General features: G+C 42.5%; 1 protein-coding gene across 1 annotated transcript in view; it reads left to right on the top strand.

The window, feature by feature from the left end:
* GALNT2 (polypeptide N-acetylgalactosaminyltransferase 2) overlaps nucleotides 1-17,621 on the top strand; it is a 116,198-nt gene extending 98,577 nt beyond the window's left edge. Inside the window, exons 12-16 of the mRNA XM_066595996.1 lie at nucleotides 7,262-7,354; nucleotides 7,566-7,649; nucleotides 9,871-9,997; nucleotides 10,877-10,996; nucleotides 13,316-17,621. Of these exons, the coding sequence (XP_066452093.1) occupies nucleotides 7,262-7,354; nucleotides 7,566-7,649; nucleotides 9,871-9,997; nucleotides 10,877-10,996; nucleotides 13,316-13,471 (580 nt within the window). The 3' untranslated portion in view covers nucleotides 13,472-17,621. The remainder of the gene's footprint in view (nucleotides 1-7,261; nucleotides 7,355-7,565; nucleotides 7,650-9,870; nucleotides 9,998-10,876; nucleotides 10,997-13,315) is intronic.
* Nucleotides 17,622-21,033: the final 3,412 nt, after the last annotated feature.

Raw genomic sequence — 21,033 nt, 5'->3', positions numbered from 1 at the left:
TCTTCTAGACGTAGTAAATGCCCTCTTGTTACTGTCACAGTCCTGGGTATAAACAGATCATGGGAGAGATCCTTGTATTGTCCCCTAATGTATTTATACATAGTTATTTGATCACCCCTTAGCCGTCTTTTTTCCAGGGTGAATAATCCTTATTTTGAGAACCTCTCTGGGTATTCCAGTCGTCTCATTCCATTTATTAATTTAGTTGCCCTTCTTTGAAACCCCCTCAAGCACTGCAACATCTTTCCTGAACACCGGTGTCCAGAACTGTACACAGTATTCCATGTGAGGCCTGACAAGTGCCTTGTATAGTGGAAGAATAATGTTCTCGTCCTTCGACCCTATGCCTCTTTTAATGCACCCCAAGACTTTATTAGCTTTTGCAGCAGCTGACTGGCATTGGTTGCTCCAGTTAAATCTACAATCCACTAGTAGCCCCAGGTTTTTTTTCCATCTCACTTTTCCCTAGCAGTACCCCATTTAGTGTATATTGCTGACATCCGTTTCTCCTACCCATGTGCATAACCTTACATTTATCAACACTGAACTTCATTTGCCATTTTTCTGCCCATGCCCCCAGCTGTTGTCCTCTGTTGTATTAATTGTCTTATATAATTTAGGATCATCTGCAGATATTGATATTTTACTGTACAGGCCCTCTATCAGGTCTTTGATAAATATATTGAACAAAATGGGGCCTAGTACTGAACCCTGTGGCACCCCACTAGCAATGATGGTCCAATTAGAGTACGAATCGTTTATTACAACTCTCTGCTTTCTATCTCTGAGCCAGTTCTTTACCCAGATACACACATTTTCACCCAGTCCGAGCTGTCTCATTTTATATATCAACCTATTATGTGGCACGGTGTCTAATGCTTTAGAGAAATCCAAATATACAAGATCAATAGATTCTCCCAGGTCCAGTCTAGAACTTACTTCATCGTAGAAGCTGATCAGATTGGTCTGACATGATCGACCCCTCATGAACCCATGCTGGTGAGTTATTCAGCTGTTCTCCTTGAGATATTCTAGGATGACGTCTCTCAGAAACCCCTTGAATATTTTTACAATTATTGAAGTAAGGCTTACTGGCCTGTAGTTACCAGGCTCCCTTTTGGACCCCTTTTTGTAAATTGGAACCACATTGGCAATGCGCCAATCCAATGGTACAACCCTGGTTTTGATAGTCTTCATAAATATAAGAAATAGTGGTCTAGCTATCATATCACTTAGTTCCCTTAGAACCCTTGGGTGTATTCCATCCAGGCCAAGGGCTTTATTCATGTTAAAGGGGTGGTCTCGCGAAACCAAGTGGGGTTATACACTTCTGTATGGCCATATTAATGCACTTTGTAATGTGCATCGTGCATTAAATATGAGCCATACAGAAGTTATTCTACTTACCTGCTCCGTTGCTAGCGTCCTCGTCTCCATGGTTCCGTCTAAATTCGCTGGCAGCTTGCTTTTTTAGACGCGCTTGCGCAGTCCGGTCTTCTCCTTTCAGCACGAGCCGCTTCAGTGTGCTCCCTGCTACAGCTCTTCTGCGCATGCGCAGATGAGCTGTCACTGCTCGGGAGCGCGCTGGAGCGGCCATTCTGTACCTTCCTCTGTTAGAGAAAGGTGCAGAGCCGCCCAGCTGTCCTGCCGTCCAGGTAAGTGATGGGCCGGGGGGCTGTCGTCGCTGCGATGGGGGGGGGCTGTCGCTGCGCCGGGGGGGGGGGGGGGCTGCCGCTGCGATGGGGGGGCTGTCGCTAGGCCGGGGGGGGCTGCCGCTGCGATGGGGGGGCTGTCGCTAGGCCGGGGGGGGGCTGTCGCTGCGATGGGGGGGGCTGTCGCTAGGCCGGGGGAACTAGCGCTGGGTCGGGGGTGATGTTCACTGACAGGTGAAGGCCCCGGAGCCCAGCGCTGGGCTCCGGAACCTAGCGCTGGGCTCCGGAACCTAGCGCTGGGCTCCGGAACCTAGCGCTGGGCTCCGGAACCTAGCGCTGGGCTCCGGAACCTAGCGCTGGGCTCCGGAACCTAGCGCTGGGCTCCGGAACCTAGCGCTGGGCTCCGGAACCTAGCGCTGGGCTCCGGGGCCTTCAATGTCTCCGGGGCCTTCACCTGGGCTGAGGGTCTAGCGCTGGGGAGCCGGGAGCGTAGCGCTGGGGAGCCGGGGGCTAGCGCCGGTTACCTGCTGCCTGGCGGTGGGTGACTGGTCGGCGGCTGCGGGGCGTCTGGTCGGCGGCTGCGGGGCGTCTGGTCGGCGGCTGCGGGGCATCCGGTTGCCATGGAGACACAGCTGGCAGCGTCTCGGGAGCGCGCACGTCGGGCTGCAGCGAGCGACGGGGAAAGAGCCGGCGGCCATCTTGGGGAAACTTTTATAAGTTGCTGAAACGCTGGAACGGTAAGTACAAACCAGCTAGGAAAGTCATTTACAGGGGTAATTAGTAATGTATGTTTAATTAGGGGGACTGGGCAAAAAAAAAACTGCTTCCTCGAGACATCTCCTTTAATCCTCTTTAACCGGCTCTGAACTTCCTCCTGTGTTAGGTATGCAATATTTTGCAGGAGGTTTGTTTTATTCCCCTGCATCTCGTGTGACATTTCCTTTGAGTTCGTGAATACCCATCGTCTTCTATGATATTTTTGAGGATGTTGTCCCAATTAATGTTACCAATAGTAGTTCTGAGCTGATAAAATTTAGCTTTACTAAAATTTAGGTTTTTTTGTCGCTCCCTGGTGATGTTTCTTATTGAATGACAGCTGAAAATTAATTATATTGTGATCACTATTACCCAAGTGTCCCTCTTCTCCCCCCCCCCCCCCCCCCCCATTATTTGGTCCGGTTTGTTAGTACTAAGTCCAGAGTGGCTCTCCCTCTAGTTGGCTTCTGCACAAGTTGGGTAAGGTAGTTATCTTTAATTGTTCTCAAGAACTTATCACCCTTGTGAGATTTGCAGGTTTCTTTTTCCCATGTTATATCTGGATAATTAAAGTCCCCCATAATAATTAGTTAATTGCGGTTTGACACGTCTTCTATCTGCCTTAATAGTAAGATTTCAGTTTCGTCTGTTGCTTTTGGTGGCCTATAGAAAACCCCGATCAGTATTTTGTTTTTTTTTTTTTTCTCCCCAGAGATTCCACGTGTTCATCTCCTGCCCCTATATTCTCCTGTAGCCTCAGCATTAAGTAGGATTGAATGTACAGACACACCCTTTCTGTTCCCCACGGTCTCTTCTGAAGAGACTGTAACCCTGTAAATTCACCGCCCAATCGCACTTATCAAGTCATGTTTCTGTTATTCCAACTAGATCGTAGTTTTCATCAGTCATTCTCGCTTCAAGCTCGCCCACTTTGCCGATCAGACTTCTTGCATTCATAGCCATACAATTTATACGGTTGCTTTTGTTCTTTGAATTCATTTTGCTACTAATGGTACTATTGGCTGTTCTGTCAGTTCTAAGTGTACTAACCCCACTCCCTGCTTGACCCCTGTTTCCATTACTTGGACCCAGGTCGCTATCTACACTGTCTACCCCCCTGTTTCACATTTTGCCCTCCCCTCAGTCCCTAGTTTAAACACTCCACCAGCCTTCTAGCCATCATCTTCCCCAGCACAGCTGCCCCCTCCCCATTAAGATGCTGCCCGTCCCTATGGTAGTCAGCCCCGTTCTCCAGGATCTCGAACCCCTCCTTCCTACATCAACTCTAGAGCCACTTGTTTACCTCCCTAAGATTCTGCTGCCTTTCTAGTGTGGCTTTTGGTGCATGTAGTATTTCCAAGAAAACTACATTGGAGGTCCTCACCCTAAACTTGGATCCTAGGTCCCTGAAATCGTTTTTGAGGGCCCTGTATTGACCTCTAATTTGTTAATTGGTGCCAATGTGCACCATGACCTCTGGATCCTCACTAGCCCCTCCCAGTAATCTGTCAATATGATCCGTGATGTGTCGAACTCGAGCGCCAGGAAGCCAACACACCGTTCGACGATCCCGGTCTTTATGGCAGATTGCCCTATCTGTCCCCCTTATAATTGAGTCTCCCACCACTAGGACCTGTCTAAAGTGCCCTGCGCACCCCATCCCCTTCTCACTGGAGCATTTATCTCCCTGGCGTTCAGAGGGCACATAATGCTGCAGCGGTGCTGGCTCTAATGGCATTCCCCTCATCTGCCATCTTTGCAAAGTTGTTGGGTTGTGCCAGTTCAGGACTAGCCTCCCTGATTCTCTTCCCTCTACCCCTCCTTCTATCTGTCACCCAGCTAGCTGCCTGCTCCCCCTGCTCTTCCGTACTACCGTCCGCCCCCGCCTCCACCCCAGCAGGCGCCTGCTCAGTGAGCAGTAAACTCCTTTCCATGTTGTCAATGGATCTCAGTGTTGCCAGTCGCTCATTTAGATCCAGGATTTGGGCTTCCAAATGTGCGATGAGCATGCATCTTGCACAGCAATATGCACCCTCGATCGGCTAATCAGGGATCGCATAGATTGCGCAAGTAGCACACTGGATGATGTTGCCAGGCATGGAGCTCATCCTTAAGGGAGATCTACAATTTACTTCTGGAATTAGTTAAGATTGACTAGATCACACTCCAAATACGCCTCCGCCCGGGCGCACTTCTTTTAAAATATATATTCACACACTTAGTACTTGTTCTCTATCTCAATCACCCAATTATGCTTCACTTACACCCCACACACAGACACTTACTGTTTTACTTCACTTACGCACTCACACTCCTACACCCCCTCACTTAGTCACAGACACACACTTAGACCCACACACACAAGGATACACACTTAGATAGACAAACACTTAGACACACAGAATATACTTATCAGCTCCTCTGCAGCGCCGATAACTTCACATTCAGTCTCGGCGCAGGACCTCTCTCCTTGCGGCCGTGCTCTCTGGCCTCCTGCCGCTCCGCTAACTGCTTCTCCTCTTCTCTCTTCAGCTGCTGGACTTATCCTTCTAGCGTCTCTCTTTCATCTACTTGCCGCACTGGTGCCGCTCTGCTCCCCGGGCTCCCGCTGATGTTACTTCCTCCAGTCTCACTAAAAAGTCGGCTTATACTCTAGTATATATGGTAATAGGTCTGTTGGGAGGATTAGAAGGGTACTTGTAAATTTTAGGGAGATGATCATTTGGTAAACACTGATTCCATGATGAAAAACCTTTTTATTTTTTAGTGAGAATTTTGGTTGTGAAGGCTTCATGTATGAGATTAATAAATGCCTTTTGGGTAGCTGAAGTTTTAAGTGGGCTATACTATTCACTATCAGACAACATATACACATAGATTCGCCGCTGTAGGCAGTTTTGTTCTATAAGACAATCCCACCGCCTTTGTCAGCGTTCGTTATAACAATGTCTTCGTTGTTGGCTAGTGACTGAACTGCTAAGTGTTCATCTTTGCTGAGATTATTACTGATGTAGCATTTGTCAAAAAGTTTCAATGAAGTTGCCTCTATGATGGATGGGGTAAAAAGTGGACTTGTGTTTTTAAGTCTGTTTGATTTGATGCTGGCAAGGAAATGGGAGATGTGATGGTGTTAACTTTTTCACGATGGTTCCCTCTATTTTCTGTCATATTCAAATCGCCAAATTACTTGAACCCATTGGGCTTTGTATTTTGGGCAAATCTTGTTCTGCCTGTGTGAGAATGTGATTAGATTTAAATTTTTTATCGTTGGCCTTGATTCCCCTTGGGTTTGATTTCTGTTTTTCTTGTTACCTCTTTTGCCCCTTCTGGTTTTGCCTTTTTTGCTAACTTTTTTTCTTTTCTGACCAAGATGACAGAAAAATTCAAAATGCGGGTTGTCTTGAGGCTCTGTTGGATATGGTATGTAGGAGTTGGTGTGAGCCATGCAGGGAGATCTCAAGTTGATAGAATGATTAGACTAGAAGTAGATGGGCTTCTTGGGGGTTGTGGAGTAATTGTATCGGAATGGTTATTTGTATTGGAGTCTATTATATACCGTAACTGAAGAATCTTCCAATGTGGATGAAGATTTGGATTCTGTCTTGTCTTTAGTAGAGGACTTTCTCTCCGCAGTCAGCTGGTCCAAACCATTAAAGACACTAGAGAAGGTGGTGGTGGGTGGAAGGTTGAGGGAAGAGAGGGCCTTAGCTTCCTCTACTAATAAATCTAAAAGGTACTCCTTCTTTATCTTTGTGCAGGGATAGAGGAGGCAGAACAGGAGGTAGTCTTAGTGTTGGTAGGGAGTTCCGATTGTTTTACAGTGATAGGCTTTGTAAGGGTAGGTGGTGTTGGTTTTGGCAATGGAAACAGTTGTCTTATCTTGGGGCGCGCACTCTCAAAGACTTGTTGTGAGCTGTGATTTATCTAATCTACACAGGAATGTTGGTTGGGATAGTGGGAGATCTAGGAAAGATGGTATGGGACAATGAGTGTCGGTAGTTTGATTTTGGGGTTTGCTGCAGGAGAAGTGGTAAGTGTGAATAGTTTTCTGTTGGTCATTCTTTGTCCTGTTGAAGCTCTGTTTATTTGCCGTGGAGGAGAACCTGGATGCTTTTTATAGGGCAAACAATTTGTGTTCCCTGTTTTATAATCGCGACGGTCTGTATATTTTGTGTTTTTGGGTTTGTTTTTTTTTGGTTTTTTTTTACATTTTTAAACTTTCTTTTTATTCTTTACACTTGTTTATTGCCTTTCCTTTACCTATTTCACTACACCCCTGATACATTGTTTACCATAGATTTTTACCTTCGTTAAACTGAGGCAGAGGCATCCTTTGGAGTGCTGTGCCCTGTGCCAGTTTTTTTGTTTACTCCTCATGCTGGGTATACATAGATCGTGGACACCTAATATATTTATATATAGCTATTAGGTTGTTTCTTTGTCCAAACTCTATAAGCCCAATTTTGATAATCTTCCCATTTATTACTTTAGTTACCTTCCTTTGAACCTGTTCAGGCTCCAATATGTCTTTCTTGAGTATCGGTGCCTAAACCTGTACACCTCTATAGACCTCTGTGTCCATCTTCAGCTGCCGAGAGCAGCAGACAGGCAGTGAAGACAGCCAAAAAGACACACAGCTGCAGACCCTCGTTTCAGCGACCAGCGAGGTTCTCAACAGTGACACTCCCACTAATGAAGACTTTTGACATGCCAAGTTTGTAAAAAGTGCTGTTGCTCTTTAACATGTGATCTATTTGTGTCTTTCCTCATAACCTCCTCTCTCCATCTAGATTAATTGAAATTCGTTCAGCCTTACTTTTAAATGTGCTAATATTAATGTTTTCCTTATAAAGAAACACTCGACGAGCTGCTGAGGTTTGGATGGATGAATACAAGAATTTCTACTATGCCGCCGTACCATCAGCAAGAAATGTACCTTATGGAAAGTAAGTATTTGGAAATTCCATCTATATTCCATAGTTTTCTGCTGTTGTGTAGTTTGTGTTTAATTTCTGTGCAATACATAATATTTGTCTTAAAGATTCCACTAAAATAGCAAATAGCAGCTAACTAGAAATTATTTAAGTTCTATTTCCTGCTATAGAAAACATCTGATTTTTATTTTTTTTTAAAAAAGCGCCTTTTTTTTGTCACCAGTATTCAAAGTCGAACAGAGTTAAAGAAGAAACTGGGCTGCAAGCCTTTCAAGTGGTATTTGGAAAATGTTTATCCTGAATTAAGGTGAGATCTTTAATGCTGAATAATTAATTAGTGGCTTTTAAAAAATAAAAATTGCTAAGTATATTAAAATTTTTGTTCATTTCTACAAAAGCCAATGAAAGCAGTACTTATTAAGATACAGATTTTAGGGTGGTTTTGTACATTTTTTGTATGAAGCTGCAGTTTTTGTGATTGTTTTCAATGCACTTTTTGAGTCAAAACCAGATGTATTAAGCGGACTAAGGAGCTGAGCTCGATTCATACTTAGCGGCTATCAGCCGTGGGAATTTAACTGTTTAAATGCCTAAAGGTCAATGCTAAGCATCTAAGTAGCTAGCCAGAATGCAAGGGGCCCCTCTGGCATCCACTTGCCCCCCCCCCACCCCCCAGCGCAACACAGTCATGGGGTTCCGATGGGCTGGGTTGACATGGCAGCCCAGCACCTAGTGATGGCTCCGAGGACGATCATGCATGGCTACCTATAAAACCTTGCCTCTGGCAGGACTTGATAGATTGCTGGTAAAATTACAATATGCTGCAATACCATAGTCCTCTAACTGGTAACTTAATTTTAGGGGAGGGGTTAAAGCATCTAAAAAGAAAAAACCTTTTTCCCAGTTTTCCTGTTGAAAAAAAAAATCTAAACAATAGAAAAAAATTAACTAGCTGTATTGTCTTCTTGGTAAAGGTACAAATTATTACATTAATTTATTTTGCACAGTGAACTTAAAGGGGTTGTCTCGCGAAAGCAAGTGGGGTTAAGTACTTTTGTATGGCCATATTAATGCACTTTGTAATATACATCGTGCATTAAATATGAGCCATACAAAGTTATTCACTTACCTTCCCTGCGCTGGCGTCCCTGTCTCCATGGCTCCGTCTAACTTCAGCGTCTAATCGGCCGATTAGACGCGCTTGCGCAGAAGGGTCTTCTGCCTTCGGGTCTGTCCGGCAGCAGCAGCTTTCTGGCTCCGCCCCCTTCTACGCGTCATCGCGTAGCTCCGCCCCGTCGCGTGTGCCAATTCCAGCCTCCTGATTGGCTGGAATCGGCACACGTGACGGGGCGGAGCTACGCGATGACGCGGAGCCGGGGCGGAGCCAGAACGCCGCTGCTGCCGGACAGACCCGAAGGCAGAAGACCCTTCTGCGCAAACGCGTCTAATCGGGCGTTTAGACGCTGAAGTTAGATGGAGCCATGGAGACAGGGACGCCAGCGCAGGGAAGGTAAGTGAATAACGTCTGTATGGCTCATATTTAATGCACGATGTATATTACAAAGTGCATTAATATGGCCATACAGAAGTGCTTAACCCCACTTGCTTTCGCGAGACAACCCCTTTAACAGTATCAATGGAAACTACAAATCGCCCTGCAAAAACACACACTTTCACAGCCTGATTGATAGTAAAATGTTAAATAGTTACGTGGCTTACAATGCGGCTACAATTTTTTTTTTCGCTGTATGACGAAAAATTGTTTTGCGGCAATTCCGCTCTGTGTGAACTCAGCTTTAAAGGATACACTATTGTACTGTTATACTCACTGTCTTTGGAGCATAAGCGAAAAAGCTTTCAAAGGCTGATGAGAAGTCAAGGGGAAACTTGTAGTAAGGCCGGCTTCACACAAACTGATTTGAATTACGGAATCCACGATTGGGTGATATATGGTAATACTCGCCTATTGGAAGGCATGAACTTCCGCAGCTTCGCTCAGACGTGCAGATATGAATTGTGATTTCCGCAAACAGAATAAAAATGGTCACATGTTCTATTTTTGCGCAGAATCCGCGCGGACAGCCTCAATAGATGCCTATGGATGCTAGCGATCCGCAGCCCATTCGCAATTAACATTGTGAAAGAGCAGCCGAAACGCTTGCGACTTCAAACGAAAACTGATAGAAAAGCCGGAATGCTGGCTGGTGGGGAGGAGAGATCTTCTGCGCGGACAATATGTTGTGCATTACGTGCATCCGTGACCATACGCAGTTACTTTCCACGATGTATCGCAGGTCTTCCTCTGCGGAAATCTGCTTGCAGAATCCGGCTTGTTCGTGTGCAGCTGGCCTAAGAGTGATGCTGAGATTATAGTACACCCATTGCCTTATTTATATCTGTGTGCCTAATATACATATTATGTACCAAAATTTAGGCTTCAGTAGGTTTTTGATGGCTTATACCGGTATTAAGACTATTGCTAATAGTAATGTTTTAGACCTTTTTACAAATGTGCTATCTATTTTCAGAGTTCCTGACCATCAAGATATTGCATTTGGAGCATTGCAGCAAGGCACAAACTGCCTTGATACACTTGGCCATTTTGCAGATGGAGTTGTTGGTGTTTATGAATGCCATAATGCTGGGGGCAACCAGGTAGGCACAAAAAGGATTATTCAGTTTTACTGAGGTTTTCAGTTGGATGTTACTACCTATAATATCACATAAATGTATAGCAATGTGAGTGTATCATAAAATGTTTGTAAACCTACCCAATAAGCAGTGTCTGACAGTGTTATGTACACAAACGAATTTGCAAAATCTATTATTAACTCTTTACCGGAATTTCCCAGAATTGACATTTATTGCCTATCTACAGAATGAGTGATGTGTGCCACTCTTCTGGGGGACCAACACTGATCACTAGAACGAGGTACCTGCTTCCTCCATTCCCTTTAACTGCAGTGAGGGGAAATTTCAAAGCAGCATGCTGAAAGACAATGATGAGCAATAGCTTAACGAAAAACTGCACGATGTCAGTGCAGTTAGACACAACGATTATCGCTCAAAAGACTGCTTTTGAAAGAATTTCGAGCGATAATCGTTGTCTAAATGGGCCTTTACTGCGATTCTTTTTTACGCCTCTGTTGGAATTTTTCACGTCGTCTTCTGTTCACATTCTGTGAAGAATTCTTAGTAAATTGGCAATTATAAATGTGTCTATTAATATAATCTTCCAAATCTCTAAACTATTTTATTCTTTGTCTGCTCTATATCAGCTTTAAAGGTATTCAATGTCACATCTATCCTTGTTTAAAAAGATGTCCAGTCCTGAGCTGTCTTCATTTGCTGAAATTGTAATTCCAAAGCATTCATCCGCTGTGTACGTCTTGCAGTCTCCACTTGCAAAAATTCATGACAGCATATCTGGTGCTTCTAAGGAGGTTCAAGCTTTATTCCTCCATACATACGACATTTTGTCCATGACCATTTTTATCAAGCATAAATGGTAATAACATGTCCTGTGTATTTCAGGAATGGGCTTTAACAAAGGATAAATCGGTCAAGCATATGGATCTTTGCCTTACTGTTGTGGAAAGAGCACCAGGTTCACTTATAAAGCTCCAAGGCTGCAGAGAAAATGACAGTAGACAAGTAAGAGCACACTAGTCATATTATTTTCTTATCTTAGAAAATTTAATTGCCCCTGCAAACTTTCAAAATGTGAGCCAATGTATTATACAAGAATGTTTTTGTATTCTTTTTGTTATTTTGTTTTGAACGGGATTTTTATTATTTTGAAGAAAAATGTTAGGGTGGTTTCACACCTGCTTTAGGGCTCAGTTCAGGGTTTCGTCTCTCTCCTCAGTTTTTGGAGGATGTAAAACTGAAATGAACTGATTGGTTTTTTTTTTCCCCCCTTTTGATTTCAATGAGTTTTTAAAAAAACTGAAGGCTTTAAGTCTGCTTCAGTTCTGTTTTGCATCAGTACAAAAATGCAGTTTGCTGCATCTTTAGGTGGTTTCATACCTCTGTTGGGAAGTCCGCTTTCCTGCTCTGTTTAGGGAGCGTGAAAGAGAAATCACCGCAGCCGAACGGCTCTGTATCTGTATTATAATGGGCTCCATCCGCTTTCCATCCAGCTTGCCCGGCTTTTAGACGGAAGAAAAAGCACAGATGTGAAACCACCCTTAGACAACCTCTGCTCTTCATAGCTGGTTGGGGAAGAGGGTTCCGGACAGTGGAATGTTAAACCTTTTGCTGCTAGGTGTTTTTAGACATTTTGCATCTCTGGTAGACAGTTTTTTTTTTGTACATGTCAAAAGTTAAAATAGTCCTAAGTAACCAAATAACAAATCATAGTAAACCCCCATACCAAATTTAGGTTTTTTCAATTTTAAAAATTGATATTGATTGCTAAAAGGGTGACCTAAGCAAAAATTCAGATGCACAATACCTCCTAAAAATGAAAGTTCAACCTCTGAGTTCGTATACATGCAGTGATAGGAAAAAATATACATGTCTTTTTCTTTCAGTGTGAAAAAGTTGCAAGAGAAACCTATAAATTTGGTATTGATGTCCTGTAGAATTAATTTAAGTAATTTATACCACGTGGTGAACGTAATAAAAAATGTATTTAAAAAAATTCCAGAATTGCAGATTTTGTTAATTTTGCTTCTAGAAAATGGAATAAAAAATGATGAAAATGTTTCCAAAAATGAGATCAATGAAAATCTGAGTTCATCCCACAAAAAACAAGCCCTCATGCAGCGCTTTTTCTTCCATCCAAAAGCCAAACAGCTGGGTGGAAAGAGGGCGGACCCCATTATAGTCAATGGGGTCTGTCCAATGCGGTTCGTTCCAGAAATGGAACTGTTCAGCCACAGGGATTCCCCTTTTCTGCTCCCCAAATCTAGCCAGAAACCCTGCCGCAGATGTGAAACCACCCTTTCATCCTAGTTCTCATAGCATAATTGTATTAAAAATGTTTGCTTTCCTTTTGAGTTATTATAAGCTGTCAGTCCCATGTCATAATTTTCCTGGCTACCTAGGTTGAATAAAATTTTCATAGCTGAAAAGGATATAAATTATATCCATCGGAGAGTTTCTAAAGTGTAGAGATGGGTGTTCTCTTAGTGTTCTTTGCCCTGTTGCTATCTTTTCCTTCCAGTTAGTCCACTAGCATGCTTCTGCTATACGGACTTTCATTAATTTGGAGGCATTCTGAGATGCATTGTTTTTGACTTTCACTTTTTCATTTTTGATCATTACCATCCAACTGGTTGAGCATAACAAGGCTTACAATACAGTAGGACCTTTTAGTATTTGCATCACCAGGAACAGTGGGGCCCTAGGCAGTTTGGACTCCATAGGTGCTATAAGGTTCATCTCTCACCATGTTTATTTGTACTGACCCGGTGGCAATGATCTGTTGTTCTCTACTACCATTGATCACTATATAAGTCTTTTATTACATATGAATAGGGGTCACTGCATTTTTTTTTTTTTGGTTTGGTTTAGTCCCAGGCAGGGATCCATAGTTACATTCGTCTGTGTTATTATCCCTCTTTAGTGGTGGCTAAGGTGGTTTCATATCTGCACTGGGGATGCTGCTTTCCTGCACCATTCAGGGAGCAGAGAAGAGGAATCCCCATGGCCGAACAGTTCCGTCTCTTGTCAGAACCAAACAGCACCAGGTGGGCCTCATTGATTATAATGCGGCCCACCTGCTTTCCATCCAACTGGCTGGCTTTTCGATGGAAGAAAAAGCACTGAATGCAGCACTTTTTCTTTCAGTATTTTAAGCCATATCTGTGCCGACCCTTCCGGCCAAAGGTTTCTACGCAGATGTAAACCTGGCCGTAAGCAGTATTTCTGTCTATTTTACCGTAAACCTTCACCTTAAACACGTGTAGCCATAAATATATGCATATATTGTTGTATTTTCTAACATATTTCTATGATTTATTTTAGAAATGGGAGCAAATTGAAAACAACTCAAAATTGAGGCATGTTGGAAGCAACTTTTGCCTAGACAGTCGAAATGCCAAAACTGGAGGTCTAACAGTAGAAGCTTGCAGTCCTTCATTATCGCAGCAGTGGAAATTTTCACTCAATCTACAACAGTAGAAGTCTCAAGTATTGGGATAAAGGGAGGGGGGTAATGACCATCATTTATTTCATGGACATTAATTCTGAATGCATTGCAGATGTATATGTTAAACATTCTGCGGATTTATATACCTCAGTATTCCATCTTGGCTTGGATTTTATAAATACAATGGGTATGAAAAATATCTGGGGAGAAGAAAGAACAAAACCAAGGGCCTTCTATAATTCTGTGTTGTGAATATGAAAAGTATTTAAATCTTGCACATAGGCTCAGGCCCTCGAAGAGGATAAACTGCGACACCGTCTAATTTTCGAATGTACAGGAATGGAGGTATACACTTGAAAAGATAAGTGGAATGGAGCATAATATCTAGCTGTGTTAGTGTGTCTGTGTGAAAGAAATAACTTCCAATGGAGACAAATTGTTTGGTTGCTCTTGCTTGTAATCGCCCATTTCTATATTTCAGTGCAAATGTGTAAAAATGTAGGTATGAATGTTACATTTTCTCTTCATATCTGTTTCCCTGGATCTGAGTGGGGTACCTCGACATGAGCTAAAACCATTACAGGACTGAAGCAATGCAATAGTTTTTTTTGGTAGATGTGGGAAATATTTGGGTTGGAGATTTGAAGATTGGAAAGATTTTTACATCGTATGAGTCCTTTCGTTTTATGGAACTAAAGTATGGAACGGAGTTGCTGCTGGACGATGTTTTGTGTTCAGTTGAGTTTTGAATATGTGTATTCAGTTGTGTTGAGGCAAGTTTAGTTTTGTTTTTTTTTGTATTGGTGTCTACCATAGAATTCAGGAAAAACGATCTTTCTAAGTAGTCTACGAAGCAAAATAAGAAGCCTATTGTATGGGAAAATTCCCTCCTCTAAATAAAGATGTTTCTGTAGAATACTTTTTTTTTTTTTTTTATCATCTCTTCCCTTTGTAGGTTTTTCTAATCCTAAAAAGAAACGTGAAGGATAATGTCTGTAGTTAAATATTAAAAAAAATTGATTTAAGTTATTTTGGGGTACTATAGCCTGCATAGCCAATCGTAAGATCAGCTATTTTCTGTACATCATCATGCTCTTTTGTATTCATCGCAGTGTCATATTTTCTAACTAAGTCAACACAAACTTAATGTCTGGGGTTTATCCTGATTAGTTATAAGCATACGACATGACAATGGCCTCTTTTTTGTGTTGTTTTTTCCACACTTTCTTGTACAGTGCCTGTTGCTTTAACCCCTTCACGACCAATGACGTACATTTACGTCATGGAGCCGCTGGGTATGTATAAAGAGAGGTTGCGTGGCAACCTCTCTTCATACAGTGCGGGCGTCAGCTGTTTATAACAGCTGACACCCGCGGGCAATAGCCGCGCGCGGCCGATCGCGGCTATTAACCATTCAAATGCCCCGAACATCCCGCACGGCCCCCCCCCCCCCCCCCCCCGGTGAGATCGGGGGAGCCGTGCAGGTGTCATGGCAGCCGGGGCCTAATGAAAGGCCCCAGGGCTGCCTTAACAGATTGCCTATGAAGCCATCCCCATGGGGTGGCTTGATAGACTGCCTGTCAAAAAGCAGTATGACGTAATGCTATAGCATTACGTCATACTGCAGGAGCGATCAAAGCATCGCATCTTAAAGTCCCCCAGGGGGGCTTCAAAGTAATGTAAAAAAAAATCAATAAAGTTTCTTTTAATTGGAAAAATAAAAAAGTTGTAAAAGTTTAAATCACCCCCCTTTTGCCATATCTATTATTAAAAAATCTAAATTATAAAATAAAAATATGTATTTGGTATCACCGCGTCCGTAAAAGTCCGAACTATCAAAGTAATGCATTATTTTTCCCGCACGGTGAACGTCGTCCGAAAAAAAAAAAAAATAAAGAACGCCAGAAATGCATTTTTTTGGTTACCCTGTCTCCCAGAAAAAACGTAATAAAAAGCGATCAAAAAGTCGTATGCATTCCAAATGGTACTATAAGAAACTACAGGACATTAGGCAAAAAATGAGACCTTGCTCAACTACGTCGACGAAAAAAATGTTATGTCTTTGAAAAAAAAAAAAAAGAGTATAGTTAAAAAAAAACGATACAAGTTTTGTATCGTAGTAATCGTACCGACCCATAGAATAAAGTTATCATGTCGTTTTTGTTGCCATTCGTGCGCCATAGAAACAAGACGCACTAAAAGATGGTGAAATGTCATTTTTTTTTTCATTTTTCTCCACTTAGAATTTTTAACAAGTTTTTCAGTACATTATATGGTACTTTAAATAGCACCATTGAAAAATACAACTCGTCCCGCAAAAAAACAAGCCCTCATACAGCGACGTCGATGGATAAATAAAGGAGTTACGATTTTTTTTAAAGGGGGGAGTTAAGCACTTTCAGTGGTTGTGGTTGACGTACGTGAAAGAAAACCGTGATGGTGGCACATTTATTTTTTATTTCTTTCAAGTGGAGAGTATCGAGTCTGCACCGCAGAATTTGAATAAAACTGTTACACATCCCAAAATTAAAATAGCCACCGATTGTTAGTGTATGAGTATTGCTACAACTTGCCGGCATTATTAAGGTGGAGGTAAAAATAATACGGTTTGATAACAAACCCTCCTGACTTCCTCATAAACATGCGGGCTCGGAGCAGCCAAGCATGCGTGTTTACTGCCATATGGATTGAGAGTAAGCCACTGCTAGATACAGAGCATAATTTATTTTATCTGTGGTGTTTCCCAAAGCATTAGACATCTGGAACAGTCAGGCTGCTGTACAAATATTAGATTAACTGATTAATTCAACACTGCATCTACAAAATAACTGTAAATCATTGATCTAAGTACTCCCATGAGCCTTTGTGGTGTGATGTTCACCACATTTTACCGGAAACTTTCAAGTGTATTTAACTTGATCATAAAATATATTTTGTTGCCGTCAATTATGCCCAATACAATACTGTAATTTTATAACTCTTACTAGTGAATGTTGTTTAGAAGGCCGGTGAGTACATTTTGTTTTATTTCTCTGAACAAATTGGATACATCAGTTTAGCGTTAATTTATAATTTACTATAACATAAAGCCATCAAACTTCCATTTATACTTGGAAATGCATTATGTTCAGTAGTCACACTACGATTTATGATCTAGTTTCTTTTATTGTAATGTAGCTGGATGATGTGATTTTTTTAATACATGTGATTTTCTTACCTTCTAGGTAAACTTGGGTGGCATTTAAGGCTTGTCCCACTGTAAAGAAATAAAAAAATTAAAAAGCTGGCCATGACCTAAAACCACAAATGTCTCTTTTTTTCCCTCCAATATACAGTGCAGTGGCTCCCATGTCTACAGCGGAAGTCAGGCAACCGCTGCACCCAATCAGAGGCTGCAGAGTGGCTGTCCATTTTCCTGGCATCAAGGCTCACATCCTGGGCACTATGATGCCAGGTCTTCAGGATGGTGACACTGCAACGGTCACCTGACTTCCACTGTGAACACAGATTGGGAGAACCGCAATATCCATTGCACTGCTTAGTGGGGGAAAGAAAGGTGAGTATTGCTTCTTATGTTTAACGTCATAACCAGCTGCTTAACTTTTTTTTTTTTTTAAGGGAGACAATCCCTTTAATCTTTTGAATAAACTGCAGGTGCCTCCAAATAGTAGGTGTGTTACAGCCAGGTGACACGCTGGTGTACTTTGCTACATTGGCCTGCAGAGTCTATAATCCTGAATTTACAGTCTTTGTCAAAAATTTTGAATGCATGACTTCATTAATATACACTATTTGGAAGAAAGACAATTGCTTTCGATGTCTTGTATGTTTACATAATATCATGTGCCAAAGTAACTTTCTTGAGAGTTTTTAGTCCCAGTCTAATAAGGAAACAGCAAGTACTGTAAGATCCCCAACTGCTGTGAGCAGAATCTTAGAATGTCTGTTGTAATGCATTCTCATTATCATGGACATAATAATGTAATAACATGTTTTTTTTTCGTTTTGAGTTGCTTTTTTTTTATACTCAAAGCTATAGTTTGGTAACTGTTTTTTTAATTGGCTATAGTAATACAACGGTGTCTGTTGTACAGGGCCTGTACGTGTTCATTTTATAAATTCCAAACCTCATTGAAAATTGTTTAACTTAAAAGAAAATAAATACTTTATAGATAATAAAAATGTTGTCTTCACTTATTTTACTGAGCTATTCACATTTTAATTTCTTGGTAACTTTGCTGTTATATGTTACAGCTCAATCATTCCAATCCATCTTTTCCATTGGTTCAAATTTTCTTTTCCCCTCCTTCATTTAATCGCTCAATAACCTCTTTTATTCAATATATCTTGACTCTACGACAAATATATCTACTGCATTGTTTATTTTATGGTTGTGTAATGCTTTAATGCTTTAAGATATCAAATTATTTTTAAGTAATAAATTGTATTCATCTAACTTGTAACACACCATCTGAACTTTGAACCTAAGTTTTTAGCGCCCTGCAACTGTAAATGTGTGTCCATACACCATGATATAACGGATGAAAGATCCAGTTGGGATCCAACATATTTTGTGCTTTATATATTTACAACATTAAAGTGCCTGTCGTTTAACCCAGTCTAGGTTTACATCTACTCTGTCAGAACAGTGCATGAACTTGGTAAAAAATTTAATAAAATCAAGTACGTAGAAGGAGTTGTCATTTTGCTGCAAAACTTGGCCAGCAGTTACAGCTCAGGCAGATATGCTAATGATTAGAGTTGTGGCATAATAAAGTAAACAGTCTTGCCACCTGAGCCTTGTAAAAAGGCTCTTGGAGGCTACTTTTGTGTAGTGGATCTCTTTTTTTCACTTATGTAAAGCTTCTTGACCACTAGACACCTCTACAATGGAATCAAAATTTTGCCTAGTTAAGAGTTTGAGAGGGACGTATTATTGGAATGCAAGAAGCTGAATGGTCATAACAACAAATTGCCTGCCACCTAGGCCATTTTGACCAGGCTGTTACGAGGCATTAAAAACAGTGGATGCCTGGGGGGCGTGGCCTGGAGTGAGCCCGAGACGGCAGCGTTTGCTTAGGCTCCGCTCGGCAGAGAGACTCTCAGCAACTATTTAGCAAGCAGCGGAGGACGGTATCTCACCAAACGGCAAGATAAACCTCTCTAGCACATGGCGACAGCAAGGAGAAAGCCCTCCAAAGCGATACCGGCACGTCTGGAGGAGTTTTTCGCCCCGCGCGGCTCCCTCCCAGAAATGGCGGCTGAAGACTCACCGGATGCAGCCACAGAAAGCCCGGTAAGAGACTCCCGTAAGTCCCTTATCCCGAGACCCACAGGGAGGGAAGAAGAAGATAGCGGGCAGATCGGGCAGAAAGGGCCAAGGGGTGCAGGAAGAGAGGAGAGAACCCCTATAAGTGCGCTTAAGGCTAAAGGCGGCCCTCACACAAGTCGCAGCACAAAAAACAAAGTGGCGCCGGCGGCTGCACAGTCCACACACTCTGCTTCGGGCAGTCCGGCCAAACAAAAGCAGAGGCTGTTAGAAGATTTGGAGGGAGAGAGCCCTACAATAGCGGACATAACTATGGCCCAATCTGCAAATAATCCACAAAAGCAAGTGGACTCTTACGGAGAAGCCTTAAACAGCTGCCCCCCCCGGAGGAAAATGGCGCCAATATCATTACCTATGCAGGAAGGACACTCTGCTCAAAATAGCCCAAATAAACAAAAGCAGGGTCCATTAGATGCTACGGAGATGGAGGGAGATCACCCTGATGCATCCTTGTCCCAATCAGGGTATGATGGCGAAATCGTTAACTTGTCAGCTACTGATAAGCCGGCGTCAGAATCATACATTAAGGAGGCGATTTTAGCTTTAAGAAATACACTGCAAGTGGATCTAAAAAGCCTGTCCCACCATGTCGACAAGTCAATCTCTGAAGTAAACATTAGAGTAAACAACACCGAGATTAAAATGGAAGAACTGGTAAAATCGCACAATGAACTTATCGATGCCCATTACGTATTAGAGGGGACAGTCACTAAGCTTCAAAATAAATTGGTCGATTTAGAGGATAGAAATAGACGCAACAACGTCAAGATCCGCGGCGTCTCTGAAAAAATATCCAATGAAGAAATCTTTAAATATGTCACGGGCATGCTCCAGAAATTGCTCCCGAATCTTCCCGAGCATGAGCTCAAGATAGACAGAGCCCACAGGCTTCCACTACCGAGATTTTTGAAAGACAACAGTCCTAGAGACATTATAGCGAGAATCCACCACTTCAGTACAAAAGAGGCGCTTATGCAAGTTGCAAGGAAGATGAAAACCCTTCCTCCCCCTTATACAGACATTCGCCTGTTTATCGACTTATCTCAAGCAACTATGGAGGCTAGACGGAGCTTTGCCCCCATAACTCTTGCCTTGAGAGAGGCGAATATTCCCTACAGGTGGGGTTTCCCCACGAAAGTTATCGTTAACAGAGAGAACTTTGTCCACATTCTCCATGATTGCGCTTCAGCCAAAGCAACTCTTACCTCATGGGGCCTAAAGTTGAAAGACCCTCCTTCAACTCGCATGCTGAGTCCCTCCGGGAACCCCCCGGACAGAAACCCAGAAGACCAAGACGGTCGCTACATGCGGGGAAAATAAATAAGAGAGGAGTCCCTTTCATTTTCACCTCCGCTGCCATAGAAAATAAGCAGCCCAGAGAGTCAGGCTGATCACTCACGTGAACTGTAATTTACCCCCAGATGTTCCAGCAAGCGATCGCTTGCCACCTTTCCTTCGTTTTTCTTTGCTGTTTTTTTTTACTCAACAGCAAAGTGTTGTTTTCTATCTATATGCTTCGCAAGAATTTGATTTCCTATGTAATTATCTTTCGTTTTTCATTTAGTTATGTTTTGTTAGGCATCTCTATTACTGTATGGTCCCTGTCTCTTAGCTCCGCTGTGCCTAAACCAACAATATGGCTATGAAAATTTTATCGTTGAATGCCAACGGGTTGAATCTTCCGCAGAAGAGAAGTTTCGTGTGGAAGGAGGCGATCCGCAACGCCATCGACATAGTATGTATTCAGGAAACACACCTGCTAGACATAGACACTAAACGTATGTCTCACGGTAAATATCCGCGCGCCATTTTCGCATGCGCCCCGAAGAAGCGGGCGGGTGTGATGGTGGCGTTTGGTGAAACCACCCCATTTAATATCACAAGACAAATATGTGACCCTGAGGGCCGCTACATAATTCTAGTGGGAGAACTGAGGGGCAATCCCATTACTCTAGCCAATGTCTATGCCCCAAATAAAAAACAACTAAACTTTCTAAATAAGTTCATGAGAATTGTTCGTAAGGTGGCGAGAGGTGCATTGCTTTTTTGCGGTGACTTTAACTCTACCCCGGATAGCTCTATCGATTCTACCCACCATTCCAGAAAGATGGGCACTGACCTAAATCATTGGCTGCGTAAACATGCCCTTCTTGACACTTTCCGCTGCTTAAACGCTGCATCCAGAGAGTACACATTCTTCTCTTCCCGCCACAGATCATTCTCGCGCATTGACCTTTGTCTGGTCGACAAACAGTTTATAACTGC

Source organism: Eleutherodactylus coqui, chromosome 3, assembly GCF_035609145.1.
Source record: "Eleutherodactylus coqui strain aEleCoq1 chromosome 3, aEleCoq1.hap1, whole genome shotgun sequence".
NCBI classification, from domain to species: Eukaryota; Metazoa; Chordata; class Amphibia; order Anura; family Eleutherodactylidae; genus Eleutherodactylus; species Eleutherodactylus coqui.
The sequence above is the reverse complement of the archived record's forward strand: the minus strand, read 5'-3'. Positions and strand labels throughout refer to the sequence as shown.